Source organism: Episyrphus balteatus, chromosome 2 (assembly GCF_945859705.1).
Source record: "Episyrphus balteatus chromosome 2, idEpiBalt1.1, whole genome shotgun sequence".
In the NCBI taxonomy this organism is placed as follows: Eukaryota; Metazoa; Arthropoda; class Insecta; order Diptera; family Syrphidae; genus Episyrphus; species Episyrphus balteatus.
In genome coordinates, this window is record NC_079135.1 from 76,626,279 (window position 1) to 76,644,645 (window position 18,367).

The 18,367-nt window shown below is 30.9% G+C and overlaps 2 protein-coding genes across 2 annotated transcripts; one reads left to right on the top strand and one right to left on the bottom strand.

Annotated features, from left to right (window-relative positions):
- Positions 1–2,665: 2,665 nt before the first annotated feature.
- LOC129910779 (vacuolar protein sorting-associated protein 4) lies at positions 2,666–8,405 on the bottom strand. The gene is made up of 7 exons (XM_055988318.1): positions 8,271–8,405; positions 7,655–7,803; positions 7,469–7,604; positions 3,669–4,388; positions 3,525–3,609; positions 3,294–3,437; positions 2,666–3,214 (listed from the first exon to the last, which is right to left on the bottom strand). Exons 2-7 carry the CDS (start codon positions 7,788–7,790, stop codon positions 3,113–3,115), a joined length of 1,323 nt encoding a protein of 440 aa, XP_055844293.1. The 5' UTR covers positions 7,791–7,803; positions 8,271–8,405; the 3' UTR covers positions 2,666–3,112.
- Positions 8,406–10,617: 2,212 nt separating this feature from the next.
- Positions 10,618–12,664, top strand: LOC129912185 (cytoplasmic polyadenylation element-binding protein 1-B-like). Its single transcript, XM_055990332.1, has one exon. The coding sequence runs from the start codon at positions 10,737–10,739 to the stop codon at positions 12,012–12,014; it is 1,278 nt and encodes a 425-aa protein (XP_055846307.1). The 5' UTR covers positions 10,618–10,736; the 3' UTR covers positions 12,015–12,664.
- The last annotated feature ends 5,703 nt before the right edge of the window (positions 12,665–18,367 follow it).

An 18,367-nucleotide genomic window follows, 5' to 3' on the forward strand; every position in this document is an offset into this window, starting at 1 on the left:
TGACTTTTGGGATTCTATGAATATTTTAAAAATAAAAAGAACTTCTTATAAAAAAGTTTGTAATAAATTATGAAAAAGGTTCTATGTTCAGCATAGGCTGAATATGGACAGTATACTCTTAGATGGAACAAGAGAAAAAGACATGAGATAACAATCAAAGATGTCAATACCTCTGAGGGTTAAAGTTTTTTCTAATTTGAAATAGTTATGTGTTGACTTATGAGGCCATTTTTTTAGATATATACTTAAAACAAATATTTTTGATGAGGTTCTTGTCTACATTAATCAACGTTTTCAAAAAGGTATAAACCATTTTTCTAGGACCAGAGGTTCAGTCAGGGCATGCATGTTTTTTTAGGTTTATTAAAGCAAGCATGTTTCATTAAAACAAGCATTTGAAATAGTATGAAAAATAAAATACAACCCAAAAAGAACATACATGCCGTGACTGAACCCCTGGTCCTAGAAAAATGGTTTATACCAGAGACCAGAAATAACAGTCAACCTTTATTTTCAATCGGTTTCTCTCTGAGAGTTACCACGGTTAAGGTTTGAGATTTATTTTAAAAAATCAAAAATAAAGGTTATCGATTGAGATTTATTTTTTAATTTTTTTTAAATATCTCTTAATGGTTGAGATTTTTACAAAACAATAAATGGAAAAGGTCAACCTTTAACCGTTTGCGCTGAAAATAAACCAAAAATGGTCAATTCATAGGAAAATGTCGAATATGTCAAGAATGTCTTTATATTGAAAAAATAAATATGAAAAGGATTTTTTTTCTAAGTTTATGTATTAAATAATGCATGAACTAAATAGACTCTTAAAGTTCTTTAGACCCAAGATTATATCTCTTTTCGTTTAAAGTAAAATCTAAAGACGAAAATGCGTTTTCCACTGTGATCGCTGGGACGACAAGCACATCCAATGCAATTTCGAATATTTCAGGAGACCGATGTTCTAATATCGTTAGCTTCGAGAAACGTTTTCGCCCCCAACTTCAAACGGCTATATCTCGGAATTTTGAAAAAAAAAAAAAATGAAAAAAAAAATGTTTGATGCCAAAAAGCGGGGACTCTAACCTACATTTGGATACAACTCCCATCCCTGTAGGTGCACGCGTTCTCAAACCGGGAGAACTTAAAGGTAAAAAAAAAAGTTAAGCCCGATTCTGAAAAAATAGGCATTATATTGCGGTTTAACATGGAAGATGATTTTTTAAAAATCTGACAGTGTGCAAAGCGTAGGCTCATGACACAAGCTATCATTTGGCATTGCACCCAAAAATTGCTCTCAAGCGGTTTAGCTTCCAGGAGCGTCCAAAGATTTGGGGATTTTTCGAAAAAAAATTTTACCCCAACTTTTTGAAAAAAAATCCAAAAACCCGATTATACCACTATCGGGTAGCTGAGAATATAAGCTTTCATATGGCACCACTCCCATGTCTCAAGGAATTGATACATTTTCAAATAAGATTTATTTTCTCTCAGCGATAAATCTAACTGGTTGACCGAAACATAAAAAAATACAAAATAAAGGTTTCTCTCAAACCTTGACCGAAATTTTTCTTTTTTAAAAATAAAGTTTATTTTATGACCTTAAGTGAAAATGGCGAAAAATAAGAGTTATTAAGGAACCTGTCAAAAAAGGTTGAGATTTATTTCTGATCTCTGGTTTATACCTTTTTGAAAACGTTGTTTAATGTAGACAAGAAACTCATCAAAAATATTTGTTTTAAGTCTATATCTAAAAAAATGGTCTCATAAGTCAACACACACCTATTTCAAATGAGAAAAAACTTTAACCCTCTTGGGGCGCCATCTGAAAAAATTGGAGGATTTTTTTTTATTATTTAGAAACAGATTTTCCACTTAGGAACTTGATTCTCGAAAAAAAACCTAAATAACGAACGCCCTATTGTACATTGTATACAAGAACATTTTGGATCAAATCAAATCGTTTGAAACCATAGAAAAGGCGGTTTTCGTAATTTTAAAAACAACTTTTGATTTTTTTTTTACATTTTCTTATAGATAAAATAAAATAATTTTTTTATGAATCCTAAAGTAAGAACATTCTAAGCAACTTTTACCATAACAGTACGGGCGACCCAGTGGTGCATTTTGTTTTCTGAACAGAAGAAAAATTATTCACAGTGGCAAACATTTTCTTATAAAAATAAAAAAAAAAATTAAACAAAAAATCGCTCTAACGCATTAGTTTTTTTTTATTCCTCGGTAGAATCATATGCAATACATATCGTCGGCACAACGCAAAGACCGCGAATGTGATTTTTTGGACATATTTTTGTTATCGGGCTCTCTATTTACTGCATCAATCCCAACCCTACAACTGTCGCCTAGAAGCTTAAACTATCAATTTCTGTTGCACCAGTTTTCAAAACTTTGAAGCCGTTTTTCTCAAAATTACAATTTTGCAGATTCGTGTTTTTGGCTTTTTACGATATATCGTAAAAAAAACGATTTTTTTCAGTTGTTCTATCTAGATCTCTATCATACGGTTTGACCCCTTACTTTGAGGGCGCCTAAAACGAGTTCAGCAGTTTAGTTTAAGATCGGCAACAATTGAAGACCAAATCGGACTCAATTTCTAAAAAAATTATTTCTTTTGTTTTTTTTTTTTTTTTTCAAAATAAAAAATCAGTTTAAAATTCGAAAATAGATAAATGTAATATATTTTTATTAAAATTAAGTGATCTTTCTTTGTTATTTTATAAATTTAACATAAATTCTTCGTTTCGAAGCTCACAAACAGGCGGCAAAAATCGTATGAGTGTCACATATTTAATCAATATTAAAAAAAAGTCTCAAAATAAGTTTGTTTTCTTACTTAAAAAAAATATAAAAAAAATTAACTTCGCATATATGATTGGCTTTATTATTAAAACACATATTTTTTTAAAAAATTAAAGAGACGAATTATAAAAAAAAAAATTGGACAAACTATATCCTAAAAGGGTGTTGTAACAATTTAATATTTTTAGATTCGATAAAAGATTTTTGTTTTTGTTCTTGATATTTTTATATGGATAACAATTGTTTTCAATAGAGGGACTGTATTTAATTGCCAAACAAAACAAAGAAAATCCGACTATCCTTCTTGACCGAAGTCTTCTGTGAACTTTTGCAATTTCTTAAGGTCGTCTTCGTTAACAGTTGGTTTGGTACGAGATAGTGATTTAAGCATGTCACGCTATAAAAAAAAACATACATAAAATTCACCATTATATAATTTTGTTTATAATTTTTTGAAACAAATTGCGTTATCTTACCATTGTGACAGGAGGTTCGAACAACTTATCGCTTTCGACATCCATCCATGCCATTTCAAATGCTCCTTGATCGCCTGGTGAGCAAGGTGTCAGCAAATCGTCAACAATTAGATTTTTATCAAGAGGTGATGGGCCTCGAACCCTCTGAAAGAAAAAAAAAAGTTCAGTTTTAGGCCAAGGGTCCATGAAAGAGCCTGACTAAGGACTCTGTACAAACTGTAATTTAATTACCTTGAAATGAGTAGCTTGTTGGACTTTACGGACAGGTTCCATTAGTGCATCGCGCACAACAATTGATATATCAGCTCCTGAATAGCTGTAATATTCAATGAATAATTATTTTACACATAATTTGCAGAACAATCACACACTCACCCATCTGTTTTGCTAGCAAGAACTTTCAAATCATCTTCTGAGAGCACATGTGAGGTATTACCTAAATGAATCTTAAACATCACCAAGCGAGCATGATCTTCAGGAAGCGGAATGTAGATACGCTTTTCAAAACGCCTCCGAATGGCTGAGTCCAATACCCAAGGAATATTGGTAGCTCCAAGAACTAAAATTCCATCAGTGTCATTGCCGACACCTTGCATTTGAACCAAAAACTCAGTTTTGATTCTCCTGACGCTGTCGTTTTCATTGTCCGAACGAGCGGAACACATTGAATCCACTTCATCGATGAATATAATGCTTGGCTTATGTTGGCGGGCTAATTCAAATAGATTCTTTACTAACTTTTCAGACTCGCCAAGCCATTTTGACATAAGATCAGAACTCGATACCGAAAAGAATGTTGAGTTATTTGCTTCGGTGGCAACGGCTTTAGCCAAATATGATTTACCAGTACCAGGTGGGCCGAACAATAGGATACCTTTCCATGGTATTCTTTTACCAGTGAACAAATGTGGAAATTTAATGGGCAGAATTACAGCCTCTTTGAGAGCTTCTTTGGCTGCTTCGAGACCAGCTACATCCGACCATTTGACTTGAGGCTTTTCAATTACAATTGCTCCTTCCAACTTGCTTTGAAGTTTCTTTTTCTCTGGATCTTCGCCATCTGAATCACTATCGCTTTTTTTATCTTTATCGTCCCTAATAATAATAACAAAAAAAAACAATTACTTATGCATGTTCAACGACAACTCGACTCAGGTAGGCGTATATTTTTTGGGGTTTACCTTTTTTTAGTATTGTGACGGATTCTTGAAGAGAGTAAAGAGTAGGAAAAATAATGTGTTAGGACAATTTGGTTAGTTTTGTTGATTGGAATTCTTTGTTGTCTTACCGAATTGTCCTCACACATTATTTTCATTCTCTTCACTCTCCTCAAGAATCTAATAAGCACACTCCAACCAATAACAAAATCCGTCATAATTCTTGAAAAAGTTAAACCCGAAAAAAAACACGCCTATACGTGAGTCGAGTTTTCGTGATTCGGGCTATCTTGAGCTACGTTGAGGATTAAAATAAATAGTACCTTCAGCTCCAGCTCACTAGAGCATCTATTGCTTATTGGCTAATTCGTTTTAATTGCGTAAGCAAGCCTTAAATTAAACTTATACAAACTATAGCTTGCCGAATCGTAAAAAATGGACCTTATGCAGGCCAAATTGTTACTTCGGTTGGGTAGTTGTTCCTACTTTATAGCTTGTAGTAGGGAAATGAGATCGTTTGTCATACAAATTTCAAATTTGATATGAGATATACAGGGTGTCCCAAAAGTAATGGATCAAACGAAATATGCTGATAGGCCAAGCTGAGGGCTCTCAGAATTTGGTAACTTGTTCATCCCAAATCCTTACGGTTTTCGATTTAATGCAGTTTTTGTGAAATTTCGAAAAATCCCGACTTTGCAACAGTATTTTGCTTCTTCCGCTCATAAATGATTTTTGTTTTTCACAATTCTTTCACTAAAACATTGCCTAATAATAAGAAATAATTGATTAATCAAAATATTTTTTATTTCATACGCCATTTTGCTGCAAATTAATTAACAGTTCCATGTTTTTTAAAAACTCAATTTCTTACTTTTATTTCAGAGCAACACCCTGAAAAAAATTTGTATTGTGTGACACTGGTTTATTATTTTGAAAACTTGCCGTGTTATTGCAGTTTTTAAAAATGTATAACAGTTTCCAAAGTTGAAATTAGAACGAAAGATATTACAATTTACCAAATTCTGAGAGCCCTCAGGTTGGCCTATCGGCATATTTTGTTTGATCTATTACTTTTGGGACACCCTGTATAAAAGAGATATTTTTTTTTCATCTGAGATCAAATTTCCCGGATCTAGATTTTATGCGATATTTACACCTATTTGCACACTATTTGCTCACTTAGTGCTCAAAAACAGTTGCGAACATAAATAAATCTCTTGGCCATATCCATTTGCTACAAACGTTCTTTGGTTTAGATCCAAAAATCTCTGTTTCAAATGGAAATCGAAATGAGGGTTTCAATTGCAATCGAAACCCCTGATTTCAAATTTCAATTTCTTATGGGAAATTTGCTCATATATTTAAATACAATTTTGATCGAATATTGTAAACATTGTAAACCCTGATTTTTCAATTTTAGACTATCAGAAGAATAAATGTCAATATAAAAAAAAACTTTTATTAGGAATAAGCTGAATCTGAGGTTTATCTGATTATTGAAAAACTGAGATGTTTTCTTTTTAATTTATTCACACTTGGTGATACAGAAAATAAATGACACAGTTCTTATTTTAAAAACCATTTTGTATTTTTTTTTGTTTTGAAATCAAATTAAAAAATTTTTTTCTTGTACCAAAGGATTGATTTGTAATTGTAAGTTGTAAGTTGTAAGAACTTTTTTCCGAAATTGACTTTTTGATGCAAATTTCATCTTTCATTTGCGAAAGAAGATTCGTCTCATAAGTTTATTTACGTCCTTAAGAACGGTAGGCGTCAGTATCACTAGAGCCGACAGCAAACTGCCGGAACCCTAGCTTTTTTGAGCTAACGACAAGAATGCCATTAAGTAGAGCGCAATACGAATATTTTTTTTACAAATAACTAAGAGTTTTTAATCGTTTTTTTTTATATTAAAGTATTTTTTGGTTTAATTGTTGGTCATTTAAAAAATGTAGTTCTTCGGAAAATATTATGGTCTTCCTAGCATGATTGTGCCTTTCCTGGTTTTTCTCAGAGAACTTGTCCTTATAACTTCATAAGCTTACTGGAGTTTAGGTCATTATCGTCTATCGATAAAATAGTGATCAGATAAAGTTCTTAAAGAAATTATTTACACCGTCGCAGTTGGACTTCTCGTATTTTTCTCTTAGAAGCATTTTTTTACTCCAGCTATGACACAAGCAAAGTCCAAATTACAAATTTGAAAAACTTATCTCAACTAATTTGGTCATTTCACTAATTCAAATTGATAAAACAAATTAAAGTTGAAACAAACAGTTTTTATCGTGAAGTATTTTGATAATTTCTTACTATCGGAATAGGTAAATACTAGAACCCACCCTTAGCTGATCAACGGAACTGCGTGAACGGGACTTCCCCTAAAAAAATGGAGTTATTATGATCTCGATGTCAAGAGGATCATAACTCTCAAACATATGGAGGGCTTAGAGCAGTAGACGAACAAGTCAAACAAATTATTTTTTAAAATCTAGTGCCAAACTCTGAACAAGGATATACTATAAAAGGGGATCCAAAGAGCTGTGTAAAAAAGTGTTTTCTTTCAAGAATACCGATAAAACTATTAATATTTTTTCTAAAGTAATTAAAGGCAACGTATTTTAACCGAATTCACTTTTTGTGATTTGGTCCAGTATAGCTGTGAGCCCTACATATCCGCTTTTCACTAGATATTCACCTTTGGGGTTCGCCAGGTTGACCTAAGAAACCGGTGGCAAGCCTTACGGCTTTGTGTTGCTCTATTTCTGAGGCCAAAAAATGGTATTCTTGCATTTGCTTGTACAACGAGTTCCTAGTTTGCGGTCGTATCGTATTATTTTGTTTTTTTTTGACGGGGTTCTCTGGGTCTTGTTTTTAACCATGGAAATACCAACAATCTTCCCTTTTATATACTTTATTTTTGATTGCTATCTAACATACCGTTCAGTCTCAATTTTATAGAAACATAACCAACCTAACAAAATTGGTATTCAAAATAAAATGTAATAATAAACTTACTTGGAAGCGGATTCACCTTCCTTAACAGGCTTCTTTTTTCCTTTCTTTAAATATTCCTTGAGTTTTTCAGCTCTGTCCAAATACTGAAGGCATTTAGCCCGAATCGAATCTTTTGCTTTTTCTCCTTGAGCTTCATCTAAAAATAAAATCATATTAAAACAAATTCAATTTTCAATGATAACGAACATTTAATTGCATGCAAAAAGTATTCGACTCCATGCTCATAGAGGCGTAGTGCTTCGGCATAGTTCTTATTGCGATCCTCTTCTGTGGCTTTAGTCACCAAATCAATGGCTTTTTGAAGTGTTGTTCCAGAAGCCATTTATCTGGATAATCTAAAATCAAAATAAAACGAATAAAAAATAATTGGGATGGTTGATAAAATGACATTAGAAAAATATTCAACGACGAATGACTCAAAGTTGTGGGCCGTGTGTGTTCTTCTCTGTTAAAGCTGTGATGTCATAGAAAGAAGTCAGTCTGATTGAAAATACCACACACAATAAAAAAAAAACATTTAATTGATTTTTTTTCGAGAAATTTTAACTACCAGAATAATTTTATTAATTTTATTACAATTGTATGTTTAATTAATTTTACATTAAATTGAAAAAAAACATTAATTAAATATTTGCGACTTGTTTTTTTTTTATTTTGTTATCCAAAACAAAAGTTTTTGATTCTTATCCATGATTCAGACACAGACGGGTTTTCTTGTGATAGTCAAGTACAACACAACACACATTTGGAAAAGGGAATAACTAGTAATAGAGATAGATTTAATATTTTTAATGATATTTACCTAATTAATTTTATTATTAAGTATATATTTAAAACGTAAAAAAAGAAACGAAAAATTACTACGGACTTTTTTTCTTTCAATTGAAAGCGTTTACACCACTTTTTTGCGAAATGAAAAATGAAGATTTTTTGACGTTTTGTCTTTTTGTGCAATGGCAGCGTTCAAAACTTATATTTTTTACCGAATGCTTGTCAAACTGATGAGGTTTGAGTGATTGTGTGCATTAAAATGTTTTCCTAGAAGTATGCAATAATTATTATAATCCATTTTGCGAGCAAAAAAAGTATTAAATTGGGGATTTTCTGAATTCCATTCATCTCATGGAGCCCAAAAAAATCAATCACAGAATCCTTTAAGTAATGAAAATTTGTATGAAATTTTTCATTAAGGCTTAACTACATACACCACTTTTTGAAAAAGTACAAAAGTGAAAATATTTTTTTTTTCGCTAGCGCAATTGTTTTGTGAAAAAGAGTATACAAATTGTTTTTTAGACCAAAAAATAAGCTTTCTGCATCATTAGTTTTAATTTTCCAGCCCGAAAAACTACACAAAAATGCATTTGAAAATTTTCACTTTTGTACTTTTTCACTTTTTGAGCCAATGTAGGTAGTTATACCTTTACGAGTAAATCTTTCAACCGCCTTTCATTCTTGGAAATCTGCTTCAATTCATGGTTAAATTTCGAATTCTCATTTCAAACGTGAAATGAGAAGCTCTTTTTGAAAGTTTCATCGAAATCATCTCAAACGGAAAATGCGAATTTGCATTTTACGAAATATGTCATTAATTTTGTAATTTTTTTTTGTGATTACATTAATGCTCTGCCATTTTCTTTTTTAATTTATCATTCTATGGCAATATTATAATGACATTTGACAAATGACTGACAAATTTAATGGCTAGGTTGTCACTCATATGTGTCTGACATAAAAGCTGCGATTAGACGGCATCGCAAAATGTTCAAGGCCACTCTCTGACGTAAAAACAATCGATGATGATGATGTGTCAAATGTAATACTAGATATACTCATGAGTAGTATACTACTTCCACAAGAAAACGGCTTATATGTCCAAGAGTGCCATATTATCATCGTCATAGTCAATAATGCTGTCAACGTGTTGAGAATTACGATAATACATAGTTTTGGGTTTTGAAATACCTGTACCTCTTTTTACAAGGGCAAATGAAAAAAATTTCTCATAGAATTTTCAAATTTGAAACGAGATAGTTTTGGATAAAATGAGCTAGATACCTTTTTTTTTCATATACTAATGGGGGTTTCGATTGGTAAAATATCGATTTATTAATGATCTAAATCTGTCAAAAATTGATTGAAGTTGAAAAGATCAAAAATCTGTTTTTTTTACAGATTTAGATAAAAAACTAAATTGAATTACCAATCACAACGAAAACCTCATCTTTCTCAAATGAGGTAGAAATTATCTCACTTCGAGTTTAAAATTTGTATGGGAAATTGGAAACGGTTTATTATTCTCTATTCCAAAATTCTTTATGACCTAATTTCTGTATCTGAATACAAAATTCTGTTTGAACATAATAATGATTCTATCATTCTGCTTTTCTATCATTCTAAATTTCAAAATTATTTATGTCCAGAACTCTTTTTTTTTTTAATTCTGCAAATCCATTATTTTGCAGATTAGTTTGGGAGACCTCCATTATTTGAACTTGAAAGTTCTGTAAATGAAAATATCAGAACTTCAAAACACAGAATTTTAGCAGCAAATTTTAGAACATACAGGAATTTTTACCTCAACCTTGGGAAATTATCTGATTTGTCCCACTCGAAAAATCTAATAAAAAGACCCAAAAAATATATTTCTATAAAATGAGGTATACATTATGAAATTTACTTTCACACTTGGTGAAATACAAAATTGATAACCCTATACTTATTTAAGAAACCAAGGGTCGAATCACGGCACACGATTAAGAGAGTACATTAACGTTTTAACAACTTCTGTCTTTATTTAATTAGTAGAAAAAGATAGGGACAAACAGCGACCATACGTTAAAGAACGTATGCTGTAATTCGACCCCACTTGTATTATTTTCAAACAATTGAGATTTCAAACCAAAATTTAAATTTTATTCTATTAGAAGATGTTGATCACAATTTTTTGTTCATCTTCTTAAGATTAAGATTTCCTCTTCTTAAAAGAATTGAGTTCCTCTCAACATACAATTCCAGATTAGGTACACTATGGCTAATCCCCACATAGCTTTCCTATATGTGTTTTCCCAATTTGTTTTCTTGAATGATAAAATCTTCCGTTAATTTGTCTGTTATTTCAATCTACTCAATAGTCATCAGTTTTATTTCTTTTGTCTCCGTCAAATAGTAGTTCTTTAGTCCTGGTCCAATCAACATACAAATTTTAACCCAAAAAAGTAGAAAAAAAAGTTCTGGAATTGTGTAAGTTTATTCTTTTTTATCTAAAATGGCTTTATTAAATTGGTATAATGCCTGCCAAGACACAAGTGATTTAATACGACAAAATAAATGCAACATCGATAATAATAATATCCAGAACATGATCGATATTTTAACTTCAAATCACTATGAGCTTGAGTATAATTATAGTGGGCCAGTTGATCATCAGAACTGGGGTCGCAATAATAAAAAACAGTTTATGCCAAGGAAGCACCCACCTCCACCTCCATTGCAATTATCTTCACCATCTTCTGGTGAGGAATACCTCGCTGAAACTCCCAATTCCATGGAACCACGCGGTCCATTCAAAATGCCAAGGTCACCTATGAATAATTTGCAAAAACCCCCACCACCGCCATTGCCCATTAACAATGCTGATATGAGTTACAGCTTTGATCCAGAAATAAGACTACAAGAGGATATGGATCAAAAATACGTTACCGCTCACAAGATCCCTTATTTGTGGAATGGTATTCTGCCTCAACAGCGAAACTATCGGATAACAACTTATTCGCAAAAGGTTTTCATAGGTGGTATTCCGTGGGACATGAGTGAGCAAACTCTCAATAAATTGTTTGAACCTTTCGGTAGAATACGAGTCGAATGGCCTAGAAGAGATAAACACGCTGTCCAGCCTAAAGGGTACGCTTATATCATTTTTGAAGCTGAGACAAAGGTTAGAGACCTGCTAGCTGCTTGCACTAGCTCAAAATTCTGCTCAGCTACAGCTGGCAATTATTACTTCCACATATCGTCGGGCCGTATTCGAACGAAACAGGTGGAAATCATTCCGTGGATCATTTCGGATTCGAACTTTGTCACATCCACCCATCAGAAGTTGAATCCGAGTAAAACTGTGTTCGTGGGGGCACTTCATGGCAAACTGACGGCCGAGGGGTTGGCCAAAATTATGAACGATATGTTTGACGGAGTCGTTTATGCTGGTATAGACACAGACAAGTACAAGTATCCGATTGGATCGGGTCGTGTGACCTTCAATAATAGCCGCTCTTACATGAAAGCTGTATCTGCTGGTTTTATCAAGATAAAGACAACTATCTTCACGAAGACGATTCAAGTTGATCCGTATTTGGAGGATACTTTGTGCGCCCTGTGTGGTGTACAGCATGGACCGTACTTTTGCAGGGAATTGGCCTGTTTTCGTTATTTTTGTAGGACTTGCTGGCAGTGGCAGCATTCTTTTTATGATTTTAAGCTCCATAAGCCACTCACAAGGAGCTCTCGATCTGACACATTGATTGGCTTCGATGTTGGCAGTCCCTAGGGAAATTTATTTATCATATTTTTTTTTTTTGTGAAAACAACTATTTATTTAATTTTTTTATTTGTTAATATTTATTTAATTGGCGATTTTGGTAGACTGTATATTTATTTTTTTAAGTGTTAAAAATTTTTGTTTTTTTTTTTCTATTTTTTGATTGTTTTCAATAATTTAATTTTCAAAAATGAATCGTTTTTGAATAATTTAAGTTATAAACCATTTTGTAAATCGATTTTTTAATTGGCGTTACATGCTCTAATGTATACATGAATCCAAGTGTATTTATATTGGCTTTGCCCAATGTTTAAAGGGCATTGTATATATAATAATATTATTAATTTTAAAACATAACAACTTATGTTTTAATTATTAAATAAACTATATTATTGATTGTAAAACAAAAAAACTACTTTCTAATCATTGGAATATTGTTATATTTATTTTTTTTTTTTGTTATTTTCATTATGTAAATATATTTATGTACCTAGTTTGATTTGATATATTCATATTTTTTGTAATATAGACTTTTCATTTATGTATGAAACATTGTATATATACATTTCTTATTCTCCAAAGAATAAAATTTAAATACTATTATGTAATTTTGTTTTAAACTTTAAAATATAAACTTTAAAAATATCGAAAAGCTATGCTGGTTTAATAAAACAAACTGATTTTTAATTTCAATTTTGGGTTTTTTGTAAAATTTCAAACAAAAATAACACGGTGTTACAAAAATGAGGTTTTAAAATATACGCGGGCGGAGACCTATCAGGTTTTGTAGAGCTAGTCGCACTGAATACGAAACGGTATTTGAAAATCCCCTAACACCCCCAAAATCTGGAGTTACGGGCAAAAAACGGTTTTTTGGACCTTCACGCATTGAAAAAATTCTAGCTTCGACAATTTTTTACCCATTTTCGATTTTTTTACAGTTTCTGATAGAAGATAAATATACCTTTTTAACAATGTATAAAACATGGCACTCGGTTAAACCACTTAGAATTTATAAGATGTCAAAGTTCAAAAATTCAATTTTTTTTGTCATTTGCCCAACTTCGGCATCAATTTAAAGTATATGTTTTCAAAACAACATGCTATTTAAAAAATATATTCTAAAACTATATCTATTTCCCAATCGATCGAGGTATTTTTTATGAAAATCACTTCAAAATTGGCTTAGAAAAAAAAATTTTTCGATTTCAACCCAGATACAGAAATTCGAACTTTTAGGTATAGAACAAAAATGTTGTTTCGGCACGTAGTAAGATAAGTTGGGCGCCAGGATTTGATTAAAGGTTTTTGTAGAGGAGCTCAATACAAACATTTTTTTTCTTTGGGAGGGGGGTCTATCTCCCCCCGTTTAGGTGGGAGGGGCATTTTTCTAAAAAAAATTATCAAAATAAAAAAAAATTATTAAAAAACAACGGCAACACTTACAGTAATAAATGATACCATTTCCAAAAGGCAAAATTGTGCATTTGGTTCTAATTTCTAAATCAATATAATATTACCAATAGTTTTTGAAATAATCGATTTCAAAGTTAAAAATAGGCGAAAAAAAATTTGTAAAAACTCATTTTATACTATTTTTGTCCAGACTGTGAATTTTAGTAAATAAATTACTTAGACAGAAAACTGCCTCAATTAATTCCTTATCAAACAGTGAAAACTATATGTTTCTATGTCTTCTAGTTTTTGAGAAAATTGAAAAATAAAAACAAATAAAAACAAAAAATATTTTGAAAAAAGAAAAATCTGATAAAATAATTTTTCAATTTTCTCAAAAACTAGAAGACATAGAAACATATAGTTTTCACTGTTCGATAAGGAATTAATTGAGGCAGTTTTCTGTCTAAGTAATTTATTTACTAAAATTCACAGTCTGGACAAAAATAGTATAAAATGAGTTTTTACAAATTTTTTTTTCGCCTATTTTTAACTTTGAAATCGATTATTTCAAAAACTATTGGTAATATTATATTGATTTAGAAATTAGAACCAAATGCACAATTTTGCCTTTTGGAAATGGTATCATTTATTACTGTAAGTGTTGCCGTTGTTTTTTAATAATTTTTTTTTATTTTGATAATTTTTTTTAGAAAAATGCCCCTCCCACCTAAACGGGGGGAGATAGACCCCCCTCCCAAAGAAAAAAAATGTTTGTATTGAGCTCCTCTACAAAAACCTTTAATCAAATCCTGGCGCCCAACTTATCTTACTACGTGCCGAAACAACATTTTTGTTCTATACCTAAAAGTTCGAATTTCTGTATCTGGGTTGAAATCGAAAAATTTTTTTTTTCTAAGCCAATTTTGAAGTGATTTTCATAAAAAATACCTCGATCGATTGGGAAATAGATATAGTTTTAGAATATATTTTTTAAATAGCATGTTGTTTTGAAAACATATACTTTAAATTGATGCCGAAGTTGGGCAAATGACAAAAAAAATTGAATTTTTGAACTTTGACATCTTATAAATTCTAAGTGGTTTAACCGAGTGCCATGTTTTATACATTGTTAAAAAGGTATATTTATCTTCTATCAGAAACTGTAAAAAAATCGAAAATGGGTAAAAAATTGTCGAAGCTAGAATTTTTTCAATGCGTGAAGGTCCAAAAAACCGTTTTTTGCCCGTAACTCCAGATTTTGGGGGTGTTAGGGGATTTTCAAAAACCGTTTCGTATTCAGTGCGACTAGCTCTACAAAACCTGATAGGTCTCCGCCCGCGTATTTTTTGAGTGTTACACCGTGTAATTAAAATTAAATAAAATGATTTGTATTTAAACAAAAAAAAAAAAAAATGGTTGTATTGTTTGTTGTTTTAAGGAGGGAAGTGTGTTTCAACAAAATCCAATATTGGTATCGTTCTTCTTATGTTTCCTAATGTTTTGCATAAGTATACAAGATAAATACTTTTGGTTATAAAGTAGGCAGTTTTGGATTTCATTCTAAGTTTTTTTTTTTTTTTATTTTCAGTGACTTTAACTTGCTCTTTAGAACATGGAGTAAGTTCCTATTCGTTAACGCCAGATACAGGTCGAATTTGAATAATCAATTTAACCCTTTCCGACCCAGCGTTACTCTCATGTAACATTTTTTTTTTAATTCGTAAAAAATATTAAATTAAACAATTGTTTAGGTTACGATGGCTTAATTGAAAATAATGCCTAGTTACTGGATTATTACAAAAAGTTAATCAAATATCATACCTTTAATTTTTTTTATCGAGAAAGGGGCTGAAATTCACATTTTTTTTTTTGCAAAAAAAATTTTTTTTTATATATTGTCATAATTTTGAAAAAAAGATATAAAAAATGTTTATGCAGAAAGTGTTTTGTTTTTTTGCTTAGAAGAAGTAGCATACATTATAGTTTCATAAAAAGTTATTTTCTCAGCTCTCCGACTATTTTTGGTGGTCATAGGCAGTGCATGTTACTTACATGTAACATGAGAAAAACACATTAGTTTTGCTATTTATTATTTTGGAAAATAACTTTTTGCTATTCATATTTCTTAGTTGTGATGTTTTTGACCCGATAACACCGAAAAAACATTTTTTAATATTGATTTTCATAGCTTGGGTTCGAAAGGGTTAACAGCAGGAAAATATGTTTCGATTATAAAGTTAAACAAAATATAGGTAAGTATAAACAACAAAAGTCCATTGAAGAAGTCGTTTGCTAGCAACGAACGTGAGCAATATTTGAATGGGAAAATGTAGAGGAATAAATATATAGGCAGGTAGGTAAGGTACCTACTTACTTAAATTTTTGAAAAAGTAAAAAATCAAATCAATAGAATGAAGGTTCATATAAAAAAAGGCGTGAAGTGGGTAGGCATGATTTTAATTTTTCTTTGCACAATTCATAACAATTGAAAGGATAAATTTATTTGTCCATTTTTGCTTGTAACTTTTTGTAATAAAAGTGAAATATTCAGGTTTAAAATACAACTTTAAAAAAAATTTAATTATTTTCAATAAAAAAGGTCAAGTAAAGTTTAATTTATTTAGGGCTAACTTTTCAATTGTTTTATATTGACATTTATTTTTTTGACGATTGAAAATGCGGGGCTTAAACACCAAACAAGTCGCAATTTGATAGAAATCAATGATTTTGCAAATGATGAGAGCAAAGTAATAGTAGTTAATCACATGAAATTGGGTTGGAAAAACTTCTGTCATTCGATGTCAGTGTTTCTTCTGCTCGTTTTTGAAATTTGTTCCAAATGTTCCAAAGCATTTACCCTTTTCATGCTTTCTGTTTCTGGAAGGAAAAATAGATGATGGATTTAAAAAATAGTCTACAGTGGTACGCTAAGAAAAATAAGATGCACTACTATTACTGGGTCGCAAGAACTTAAACACACAATCCAAGTTGTTTAAATTTTTAAAACCTTGGAAATTTCACGCAAGTTGATCACTTAAATGAAAAAAATCAAAGTGAATGTTTAAAAAACTAAATTAAAATGCTGATATTTTAATGCTTAAACTTTTTACTTCAATTTGAAAAAATTCGGTGTTTTTGAGTAAAGAATGCAAAAAATATAAACACTATAAAAAGTTCTCAAAACAAGCATTATTTAAAAGGTACTAAATTCTACTATTTTCCGGTGGACATATTGTATACCTCGATAAACTTTTTCTTAGAATGTCGCACCCGATACAAAAATTTGTCACACCTGATCATTTTTGAAATATTATTAAAATTATTTCCATCAAATAAAAGCTATCTGCAAAACGTATCAACGTAAATAATTTTCATTAGAAAATTTACAATATGGCTTCTAAAAGCCATTGAAGAAGACTGAGTCGATTTTCTAATGTCACACCCACTACATCTTATTTCAAAAGATTGTGACGTAACAAGACAGGCTAAAAATGTAGGTAAATGTAAAAACATTAGGTGTGGGAAATATGAAAATTTTTTAGTCACAAATCAGGAACAAAAATGAAGTAAATATGTCACACCCGTTACCAACTACAGTGGACTCTCGTTAACTTGAACATACGATAACTTGAACAATCCAATAACTTGAACATCCTATTTTCTTGAACTTTTTTATTGCTGACTCTATAAGTTGAATAATTTAAATATTTGAAGGTCTTTAACTTGAACAAATAAATTGTATTTAAACAGAAATTTGAATTTCCTCAATGTAGGATACTACTTTTCTAATCGTCTTTTATGTCATTTACATTAATTTATAATAACAAATTGAATTCATGCAAAAAAAAGACTTTTTTACATGTTCCAGTATCTTGAACAATCTAATAACTTGAACAGGCCTGGTTTCGTATGTGTTCAAGTTAGCGAGATTCCACTGTAGTTATATAAATATATGGCAAATGTCTATAAAAGAACATGAAATTCATTCTTCAAAGGAAAAAAAAAAAACAAAAAACTTTATGATTTTGAGCGCCAAAAAAGTATGCAACTTGATTTTTTTAATTAACACCTACGCAATTTTTTGAAAAAGAAAATACATACTTTCAAAATCGTGCATACATAAGAAAACTGTTAAGATATTTAGTAGCTATTCAGTAATTAAAAAAAGTCAAAAAATTGATCATTTCTATTTTGTGAAAACTTTGATTTATATTAAAGTTTTTTTCAAAGATTTTGTAGGTACGAAATTGGTTGAAATTGCATGTTTAAGAGAAAGAAAAAAAAAATAATTTTAATTAAAAAAAAAATGATTTGGTTTAAAAAAACAACTTGTTTATCCTACAAGTAAAGTAAGCTCCTGTAATAGTAAATAACTTCTGTAATAGCAACCTTCAGTTGACTCGGCCCCTTGCATCTCGTGCTCCATCTTTTTTCACTTGAGAAATAGAAGTAGGTGCTCTTCTCTTAGTTTTTGCACAAAGAGCGAGCAAGTTAAAAAAATAGGGAAAGTCGTCAGAAAATACTCGAAGATGACAAATTACAAAAGTGTGTAAAGGGCCGGGAGGGTTTTTAATTCCCTTTCACATGAGCATCATTCTTGAAGCGTAAAAGTGGTTTAAATACTTTCGATAGGGGACTCATTATATAGAACTAATCCCATAACTTCTTCTTCCCATTTACCCTAAAATTTTGTTATTTAGTAAAAAAAAAGTCGTTGTAAAAAGGTTCTAGTTACATCTAATGAAGGTATATCTCCTTGATTTTGACCTATAACTATTGTTGCGGCCTTAATTATCGTTATGGCACAATGCGGCGTAATAAACCGGAAACCAACTACACAGACTCATCAGTGCGTTTAATTTCGCACAACAATAATAAAGCCATAACTTTTTTTTAAAGATACAAAAAAAAAAAAAACTTTTCAAAAAGATGCTCTTGCTTGCGTCTCTTTCATTACATTGCTG